General features: G+C 39.8%; 1 protein-coding gene across 3 annotated transcripts; it reads left to right on the forward strand.

The window, feature by feature from the left end:
• The first annotated feature begins 809 nt into the window (after nucleotides 1-809).
• SKP1 (S-phase kinase associated protein 1) lies at nucleotides 810-9646 on the forward strand. Of its 3 annotated transcripts, XM_009285924.2 has the most exons (7): nucleotides 811-828; nucleotides 1563-1627; nucleotides 2716-2812; nucleotides 5335-5408; nucleotides 6636-6779; nucleotides 7466-7606; nucleotides 8383-9646. In XM_009285924.2, exons 3-7 carry the CDS (start codon nucleotides 2716-2718, stop codon nucleotides 8416-8418), a joined length of 492 nt encoding a protein of 163 aa, XP_009284199.1. In that variant the 5' UTR covers nucleotides 811-828; nucleotides 1563-1627; the 3' UTR covers nucleotides 8419-9646. The 3 variants fall into 3 exon arrangements, with proteins under 3 accessions (XP_009284200.1, XP_009284199.1, XP_009284201.1); XM_009285925.2 differs by lacking the exon at nucleotides 1563-1627 and having other exon boundaries at nucleotides 810-828; XM_009285926.2 differs by lacking the exons at nucleotides 811-828; nucleotides 1563-1627 and adding an exon at nucleotides 2298-2316.
• Nucleotides 9647-10431: the final 785 nt, after the last annotated feature.

The raw sequence follows: 10431 nt of genomic DNA on the forward strand, positions 1-10431 counted from the left end.
GTAGCGAGGGGAGCCTCTCCGCTGTGACTTTATCGAATAAATGCGGCGGTGCACCCAGCGAGGCGGAGGGGGAAGGAGCGGGCATCCGTCCGGAAGAGCTTTGGGAGGCATGGAGTGGCCTGGGAGCGCGGTTCTAGGTGGCTGAGCTCTGCGTTTCGGGTTTATACATGCAAATTACCGCTGCAATTCAGGTTTGTCTTTTGATTAGCTCCCAACCTGTTTCGCTGTTGTCGAATAGAGCTTTTAGGACTCGGCTGCTTAGTCACCCAATTGTGTTGCTAGCCAAAGCCCGTCTATTTCCAGAGCTGTACTGCAGTTTGCTAAAAATGACACTTTTTTTTCTTCCAGGAGACTGTGCTCTGTGGTATAAAAATAAGAAACTTGGATGAAACCCTGATCTGTTATCAGTGATAAGGCAGTAGATTAACTTCGTTCTACCTGATTCAGACTCTCTAACAATAACCCAGAGGTCTTGATGAAAGCGGGTTTGGGTGATACGAGGGTCTCAATGCAAATGTTCTTGCAGGGGCTGGGCGCGTTAAGGCAGCATCCCTGTCGTGCTGGCTCCCTTGTGCGGCATTATGTAATCCTAGACACAAGCACAGGAAGGCTGGCATCTGAAGCCCAATTGTGTTGCTAGCCAAAGCCCGTCTATTTCCAGAGCTGTACTGCAGTTTGCTAAAAATGACACTTTTTTTTTCTTCCAGGAGACTGTGCTCTGTGGTATAAAAATAAGAAACTTGGATGAAACCCTGATCTGTTATCAGTGATAAGGCAGTAGATTAACTTCGTTCTACCTGATTCAGACTCTCTAACAATAACCCAGAGGTCTTGATGAAAGCGGGTTTGGGTGATACGAGGGTCTCAATGCAAATGTTCTTGCAGGGGCTGGGCGCGTTAAGGCAGCATCCCTGTCGTGCTGGCTCCCTTGTGCGGCATTATGTAATCCTAGACACAAGCACAGGAAGGCTGGCATCTGAAGCCGGGTTTGTTCTTGAGTGCTTGCAGACAATCGCTGCAAGAACAGATGCGTTAAATCTGAAATGTATGCTTAGATAATTTTTTCTTTTCCAGAGCATCGTTCAACCTACTAACTCAGAACTATGGTTTAATCCAAATTTTATTTTTGTAGAGAGAGAGATACATATATTTGTATCTTTGGAACAATCATGACTGTGTCCCTCCAGAACACCCATCTTAATTAGAAGTAGCGCTGTCATATAGGGTTGCATGACTCTGTAAACATTAACTAGCTACTCGCTCTGCCAAATGGAAATTGAAGCAATGAGGACTTCAGGCTGGTGTGAGCTGCTTAATAATGTGCTTTGGCTGGCCTCCATTGGACTGGGTTTGTTGCAGTACTGTCAGGCTCAGCCAAACCGATGAGCTACAGGAGGCATTCAAAGAGAGATAATGTAAGTTTGCTGAAAGTGGTCCAGCTAATTCAATTCTGGTAGTTCAAGTGCTACTGTAAGGAACTGGCATGCACAGCTCTTAAGTTTGGTGGGGGAAGAACACTTGAAAATTAATTGAAATTAATTTGTGATTTTTTTTGTTTCTAGAGCTTCTCTTTACAGTGCCTCGCAGGCTGTATTTACAAATACATGCTTTAGAGATCTTTAAGCAGGTAACTTGAGGAAAAAACCAAAACTGTTGCAATGGTGTGCTGCTAATAAATATTTCGAGTGGTAAAGGAACTTACTGTAGCGCATCTGACTAGTTTGTTGAGAACTGATTTATAAAGTTTATGTGGCCAGGAAGTTATGTTTATTATGTCCTTCAAGTCAGCTGATTCAAGTGTAGTGATACCCAAACAGACTTCGTGTGTAGTTCCAGGCAGAAGTTGTAAGCTACTAGCTGCTGTATCAAGTGCATTACTTCTGGGGTTAAGTTGTTAAATATCTGGAAAGATGCATTCTTGTAAAGCTTGATTATTTTCCTGCTAGTGACATTTTTGAAGTCTGCTGCTTCTATTGTAGGTCTCATCACGGTTTGTTTGAAGAACTTTGTTAAAATGCGTAGTCATCTTAGTCTTTCCTAATGCTAACAAAGTGCTGATCTTTCTAAGAGTAGTATTGAATGCTGAAAGCCTTCCTCGTAGTGGCACATTGCTTTTTAATCTCTTCGGAAAACCAAACACTTTTCTGAAGGGAAGCCTTTGATCCTGAGTAACCTGGCCTGTTTGACTCTGGGGCAAGGGAGATTGGACTAGACTCTGTCTAGAGGGGTTCATTCCGACCTCAATTTTGTGATTCTGTTCCAGAGGCTATCACTTGAAAACTGCTTTTGAGATCTGACTTCATTTGAGTAGTCAAAGTGAGTAGCAATTGTTTGGATTTGAAGACAAGTAGTGTTTTGGAAGTGTTGTTGAAGGTTAATTTAGGAGAAAGATAGTTCTAGTGTTGCACTGTAAAAAATGGAAGCACTGTTGACTAATAGATTTTGTGTATTGTATGCTTTCAAACTAAGAAAAAAGTTCTCTTAAATTGGTGTTAGGCTTCTTTCTATCAGTCCTTGTTTCTTAAGCATGAGGATTAATGAATTTAGGCCTGTTGATTCAAGCAGTGAACAATCTGAGTGTGCTTTAAGTGGCAATGGGCTGTCTGCTGTTGATAAGAACCAATATAAATAGTAAAGGTAATGTACATCTTCGAGTCGGCTAAACTTGTAATATTTGCTGAATATTGTGTGGAAATAACTGTCCTTCTCTTGTAGATGCCTTCAATTAAACTGCAGAGTTCAGATGGAGAAATCTTTGAAGTTGATGTTGAAATTGCAAAACAGTCTGTAACTATAAAGACTATGCTGGAAGGTAAGAGCATAAAGCCTGGGGATCGCTAGCTCGTGCAGAGATAGCAGCGTGTTCAAGGAAGCCTCTTGAACAGGAATTGTGACCAAAGGGGACAAACCAGTACTGGGCTGAAACAGGATTCCCAGACCTATGAAGCAGCTTGCTGTCTTATGTCAGAACAGCTGGAACAATTGCTGTTGTAGCTTAAACTGTGTTTTGGGTGGATGTGCTCTTGCAAAAAGCGTAAAGTTCAGTCTTCTTGTTAAGAGCACTTACAGGGAGGCTAGTAAAATACAAGCATTCCACTGCCTTGCCTACAGCCTACTTCAGTTTTGTAAAAGTTAAGCAAACAGAACATCTAATAATATTAAAAACTAAGTTTATTTAATCATACAAACCAGTCTTACGATGTAAATATCTTTTAAATGGGGTGGGAGGTGATAAACCAATGCAGTGAAGGAAGAGCTAAAGTGAAGCCTATATTGTGAGCTTATGGATGCAGTTAAATTATTTGGGATAAATACTTAGTTCTGATCTCCTGCTGACATAAATTTGAAACAAAAGAACTCGTGGCGGGGGAGGGGAAATCTGCCAGATGGCTAGGATACAGAGCAAACTGTGTCTAATCCCTCTAGTGCAAATCCTCATTGTTTACTGGTGTTTTTTTCCAGTTTTTGGGTGTATTCAGGAATTAACTTGGAAAAAATCTTTCTATAGATGTTGTTAAAATGATGCTCTTGGGTATAAATCTTTGGCTGGTTGCGACACCTTATACGTAAGAAAAACAAAGATAAGGTTGAAATACTCCAACCATTGAACACTTTTATTCTCTTAATAAGATGCTGTTGAACATGACTAGCAACATGGGCAGGAAACAGCAGTTGGTTGGAATACATTAGGGAGCACAATTCTTCTCAGTTTTCTCATGCAGAAGCTGTGTCACTGCTGGTGTTGAGTGACACTCAGGTGGTGTTGAAAGGGAAGTTACACATGGTGAGTGTTGTAAGCTAGGCACCATAAACTAGCCTCTTACTAATATGGGTGAGAACCAGTCTCCTAGTATGGATGAAATGCGTTTGCAGTACAGCTAGTTAAGCATCAGTTAAATGATGCTTTGTGTCTTGGGTGCTGCAGCTGAAAGGGGAAGGGCTGAAAGGTAGGGTTGTGTTGAGTGTCATGAGACCACCAATGAAGTATCAATTTTCTGATAACAGGTGAAATTGCTGGTTTGGAGGCGGTGGGGACAAGTTGAGCAGAGTTGACTAAACTTGAGATACTGCTTGAATTATTTCCCCATACCAACAATTTTGGACTGGTCACTTCTTACACTAGTATCTGCCACCATGTTCAAAGTATGCATTTGAAGTTTCCATGAATTGGTGACATATGCAGTACCCTTTAATGCCAGTATTTTAGTTTCTGAATCTATGAAGTTACTTATTCCAAACAAAAAGTAGTGCTAACTAATATCCCACTAATAACAACAGTAGTTGACTTGCCTAAATACAGAAGTATATGCTATTTTAATTGCACACAAATTTGATGAGTGATGATGGTGTGACAGTCATCTGTTCTTAAAAATTGAGTTCCTTGGTGATGTAGAATTGGCTCATCTGTGCATATAACGAGTGAAGGTCTGCGTAGTTACTCAACTACATAACTAATTACAAGATGTTAATCTCCGACAGCTAGGGTGTCATCCAACTGTTAGCATTTGTGTAATAAAAAAAGCATACCCTCTAATCAAAGATGGCTAATGTGGTATTTGTTCTGTGTATCAAGTCAAAATTTTAATTAAGTTTTTCTCTCAGTTTTTACTTAATTGTATCAAGGGGACAAAGTGACAAACTTTATCCAAATCTGCCTTGAGCATGCTGACAAGCTTTTAAAACAAGGAGTATCAGACACATGCTTTCTAAATGCTTTTTTGATTGAAGGATTTGTGCTGCTGTCTTAGCATGCGAACTTCTTCAGCTGGTAAGAATCAGTACAAGTGCTTGAGATGCCAGTTATCTGGCATCTCTCTGGCTATGGTATTTACTGCTCCTGTAGAGGACAACGCATTGTCTGTACTTACCACAGTAGATCTGAATTCTTATTTGATAATGAATTGAATGGGAGATCTCAGTTGGAACACTTTGGTTTAACTTGTGGATTGAACTGTTGAAAGTGGTAAAAATACACAAATATTTGTCTGATTCTTCAACATACCCTATTCCCAGAACACCGAACTAGCAAGTTCTGCTCTGAGAAGTAACTGACTGCTTAACCTATGGTTTGTTGATGCTCTTGTTTGATGAGGTAGCCTTATTAGCTACTTAGCCTAAACTTGGTATAACCTAGTATGTATAATGCAGCCATGGCTCCACAAAGCCTCATTGAAGCTTTCTAAAAGCTTCTGACTTTACCAGTTGGAGATCCTTTGCTACCAATCCATTCAGCCTCAGCGTTGTTAAAATAGTGGAGAACTGGTGAAGCGACCCAGTTCAGAGAAGAGTAAATGGTTTTGCCTGCCAGTTGCTTAGTCATCTTTCCATTTTTAGATTTGGGAATGGATGATGAAGGTGATGATGACCCAGTCCCTCTTCCAAATGTTAATGCAGCTATCTTAAAAAAGGTAAGATGCTGAAAGTGATAGTGTTGTATGGCAGTAATGAAATGTGAAATTCATGTTGGAGTTGGATATTATGAACTGTTGTATTAAAGATACTTCTCATGTGCAAGCTACAAGCCTAACCAATTTGAGGTGCCTGAACACAGGTATCTAGGGTATCTGAGAACTGGGCTGAGGCTGGCAGACAGAAAATGGCAGAAGACCTTTCAGGGGTGATCTTCTGGAACAGCAGCTGGAGGCCAGACAGGCTTCCTGAGGTGTTGAAGTGGTGGACATCTGTGCACACTAGTATTTCATGGTATTAAAAGCACTGATTTTAACTGGATTCCGTGAACTGAGGTGGCTGTTCATGAGATCCAAATGTTAGGAGAAAGGATTAAGGGACAGGCAGTGGTGAGAGTAACTGGCCGTGCCTGTGTTTCAGTTACAGTGCTTAAGAGGCTGTGCACACTTGCTGGTATTAAATTCAGTAATGGACCATGATTATTGTTGGATCAAGTGAGAAAAGTGAAAAAGTATGTTGCTGTCTTCCAAGATGCTTTTTGCTCTGAAGTAGAAAGTGGTGTGCCAAAACAAGCACTGGACTGTTTTGGGGTAAATACAGGGTTAGGAACTATTTCCTAGTGAACATACACATAAATAACTTCAAACTTGTGAAGTCTCTCAGGTTGGTGAAATGGAACAGGATTTTACTTGCAGTAGATCCCTACTCCTTTAATTGTCTGGGTGATGAGCTGGTGGTGTTTAAAAAAAAAAGCAAGCTTGGGAACATGCAAACTTTTGCCAGGTAAACTTTGTAGTGTGGTGAACACGTCCTGCTGGTAGCTATTACCACTCTACACTCTTCCCCTATGTAGTATTCTGCTTAATAAGAATTGTGTTTCTGCAAACAGATTAAACACCGCAAAATGAGGTTTAGGTTTCCTTTGTGCAGTCTTATGTGTTTTAGCGCAGGGTTGAGTAACTTTGTAACACCAGCAGCTGGCTTTTAAGATCGTAAGTAATTAACTAGCTACTGTCTGAGATGGGATTCTTGAAGGCTGTTGTACTTCAGGATTGGGGATCAGTTGTTCAAAGAGGAAAATACCGGGTAATGGAGCATGTTCATACATGATTCTAATATTAATCTAGAGAAAAAGGTACAGTTCTTCTAAAATGAAGTTAAGTTTTATAGTGGGGCCTAATGGGAGAATCATTTGGATAAAACTTTAATATCAAAACAATAATTAGGTGATTCAGTGGTGCACCCATCACAAGGATGATCCACCTCCTCCTGAGGATGATGAGAACAAAGAAAAAAGAACAGATGACATCCCTGTGTGGGATCAAGAGTTTCTGAAAGTAGACCAAGGAACACTTTTTGAACTTATCCTGGTAAGTATGTTCAAGAAGTGTAAAGGCTATGCCTGTGAAGTGTGCTCTATTTGTGCACTTGACAAAGTCTTTATGCTTCTTGAATAACTTCTTCAGGGGGGGATGTGGGGAGGGCAAGTAGTTCTGGCAAACTACTGGCTAAAATTGTTGAGGATGTTGGAATGCTTGTTAACCTAATGCTAGGCATTAATCTATCCTTGCTCATTTATCAATTAATATGCTTTTCTGAATATGGGGCCCTACAGCTGTCTTTATTCTTGTGGCTCTCGAGTTTTAGTTGAGGGCTTATTTACTAGAAATGGAGTTCTGGAGGTCTGCATCCAAATTAAAATCTAGCTTTGACTTTTAAAATTTGTACCTTATGTGGTATTGTGAGACAACATTACTTGTCTTAGTTAACAGCACTTCAACACTGAAGGTCTCGAATGTTTGCAGGCTTCTGAAAGCCCTTTGTAAAAGGAGGAGCAGGGGGGTGTCTTTCATGGTACAAATGGCTTTCCCTTCTGTTTGGCAAGCAAGTTTTCGGTACTGTTGCTTCAAGCTTCTAGCTAGAAGCTTCTCAAAGTGGAGATGATCTGTTTGCAGTTGCAGTATTCTGCAGTTTCAGTGTAAGCGTAACTTTGGTAGTACATCTACAGAGGCAGAATATTGATATGGAGGCTTTAAATTTGGTAACTCTTCCACAGGCTGCAAATTACTTGGACATCAAAGGTTTGCTTGATGTCACATGCAAGACAGTTGCAAACATGATCAAGGGGAAAACTCCAGAAGAAATTCGCAAGACATTCAATATTAAGAATGACTTCACTGAGGAGGAAGAAGCACAGGTACTTGATCTGGGTTTACTTATAATTTAGCTGGTTTTGTGCTGAATTGTGTGGTGCTTCAGAATTTAATGGGTGATGCAACTGATTTGTTAACAATAAATGTAAACTAATGCATCAACTCCTCGTAATTGGGTTGCTATTGGTGGAAGACCTCTCAGTGCCTACGGTGCTTGCAGCCCATTACCTGAACAGGTCAAAACAAAGCATATTGACTTCCTAGTTCAAACGTGTGTCTGGTAAGAAAACATGTAGGATTGTTTGTGGCAGCCTTAGCTTGCTGTTTTGGAGCTGTAGTAAGAATGCTGAAGATGCATTGTTGCATGTGGCTAGAAGGGTAAGATGTTTGGATTAAGTAATGAACTCATCGGTCTTAGAACTTGAACAACAAACCAACTGCAAAATGGCAGAGGTGGGAAAGAGCAGAACAAGATGCCTTGTTTAAATACAAAGGCAGTGAACTGAGGACAAACTTAGGTTTGTCTTCAGTGCTATGTCATGAAACAAGCAATTTAGTCTTAAGCTAGTCCATTTGCTTTACTTGGTGGAAGAATTCAGTTTTGATCAAATCTAGGCATGAGAAATAAATTTCTTGGTTTAGATTGATAAACGGGTCAGTTTAGGAGACTGACTTCCTAATGACAAACCCTGTGTGAAAAATGAAAGCTGCTTCCAAGTTCATGCCTTCCTGCAATAAGTAATCCTGAATGCTTATGGGAATTTACAGCTAACCTTTAAAAGTTCACTGCAACATATTAACAGCTAAAATCTTCTTTTAGGTACGTAAAGAGAACCAGTGGTGTGAAGAGAAGTGAAGTATTGTGCCTGACACTCGAACACTGTAAGGATTGTTCCAAATACTAGTTGCACTGCTCTGTTCATAATTGTTAATATTAGACAAATGCAGCAGCAAATGAAGTTGTGTTAGCAGGATATTGTTCCTTTTGCATGTGTAGTGTTTTTTTTGAGTACAAATTTAAATCTTCTGAGTTTTTACTAGTGTAATTGGATGTCTTTTTACTTTACTCTGCAATGAATAAAACTGAACTAAGTGTGGATTCTGTATGGAAAGTAGCACTTAAGGTTGTCATTTTCATTATACTTTTAAACTGTTCAAGTCCAGTTACAATGCTAAAGATTGACTCCATTGTAAATAAAACCACCTATGACTTCTTCCTCAAGAAGAACAAAACACTTGTATTTACAGGGTATTGATAGCTTCAGAGAGAAAAACAAACTAGAATGTGTCTTGGGGAACTAGGTAAAGTAAAAAAAAGTCACTGATTTCTTCTAAAACCATTGTGGGGAAAATTAGTGTTACTTAAAGCTATATAACTTTCAAGATGGTTCTTGTCCTGCATTTAAAAAAAAGAAATATTTGACCACTTTCTTGTCCTGTTAGTCTTGCCTTATAGACTAGTGAAAGATGTGATCTAGAACTAAGCAAGCTCCTGACAGCTAAGTTTGAATATTTCAACCATGTCTTGAAGACCTACCTCTAGCCGGTAGCAAATGAAAAGCGTGTTGCTCTATGCACAGGATGGGTGTGTTTTTATACATGTTACTGTTAAAAGTGGAATCCAGGTTTGACCAAAAATGACATTACCAAAGTTAATATTATTGACCTGTGCATGCCATTAGTGGCTCGTTTTTAGGCAATTTTAAACAACCCTTGTGATGTAGCTCTTTAAAACATGGTTTCATGTGTCCACAGGAAATCTTATGCCTCTATGTGATACTTCAGCTTGTAGAGACTTAATTATTGCATACAAAGCTAATGCAATATCAAGCTTAACTTCTTTGGACAAAGCCACTTGCAACTAGTTAAACAGTAACTGGTTTTCTGATTTTTATTTTTTTTTACAGTTCCCTTATAGGGAGTAGGGGATGGTTGTGTGGTAGATCTTTGAGGTGTGCTCTTAGCTTGTATTGCATTCCATTCTCTGTATAAACTTTAGAGTAGAATGAACCTTAATAAACATACTTATCTCACTTTAAATATCAGTGTTTCACTTCTGAATTAATAAAGGGCTTTTAAACTTTCGTTTGCAAATGGTTCTAGTTATTTGAAACTAGACAACCTGTCACTTACTACTGAGTGTCTGAATAATCGCACTGAGGCAGTGGTTAATAGAAATAAAACGGATGTAAAGAATTTGTTAAATGACTAATGCAAGCCACTAGTCAGACACAGCGGGCAACTTCTCAGATTAAGTTGGAAGTCAAATAGCAAGCAATCCAGATGGATATATTTTTTTGATGGCTTACCAGCTTTTAGGTAACCTTTGATGTGACCATTAATGAAAGCATTCATAACTTGCTCTAAGGCAGCATTCAAACCCATGCTTTGGATGCAGCTGCTGCTCACATCTGCTTATTCATGAGGTTGCTGGGCCTGCCTTTGTGCTGGTGTGTATATTATCTGGGCATATTATAGATACTGTATTGTCAGTGGGCATGAAATACTTCAGTGCTGGACGGGCATGATGAAGCCTTTCCAGCATCCTGTATTGCAAACAATACACCTCAGTTTAAAAGTGCTACTAGAGAAAACCTTCTGATGAGAATTCTTTCTGTGGCTGTATTTGTAGTTTAATATTCAGCTTATCCTGGATTCTTACAAGAAATCAATCCATCTGTGTGTGAAGTTAGTGTTCCAGAATACACTAGTTCAGCCTTGGAGTGCGGTGTTGCTAATGCAGAAGCCTATGTTGCTGTCGTGTTCAGGGGTAGAAGCCTATATAAATTCCTTCAGGTGCTCGTCATCAGACTAGGATCTGTGTGTGTTAGCAGCCGATGCCTCGCTATATGCTGTAGGATGAGGAAGA

Source organism: Aptenodytes forsteri, unplaced genomic scaffold, assembly GCF_000699145.1.
Source record: "Aptenodytes forsteri isolate BGI_AS27 unplaced genomic scaffold, ASM69914v1 Scaffold54, whole genome shotgun sequence".
Classification (NCBI taxonomy): Eukaryota; Metazoa; Chordata; class Aves; order Sphenisciformes; family Spheniscidae; genus Aptenodytes; species Aptenodytes forsteri.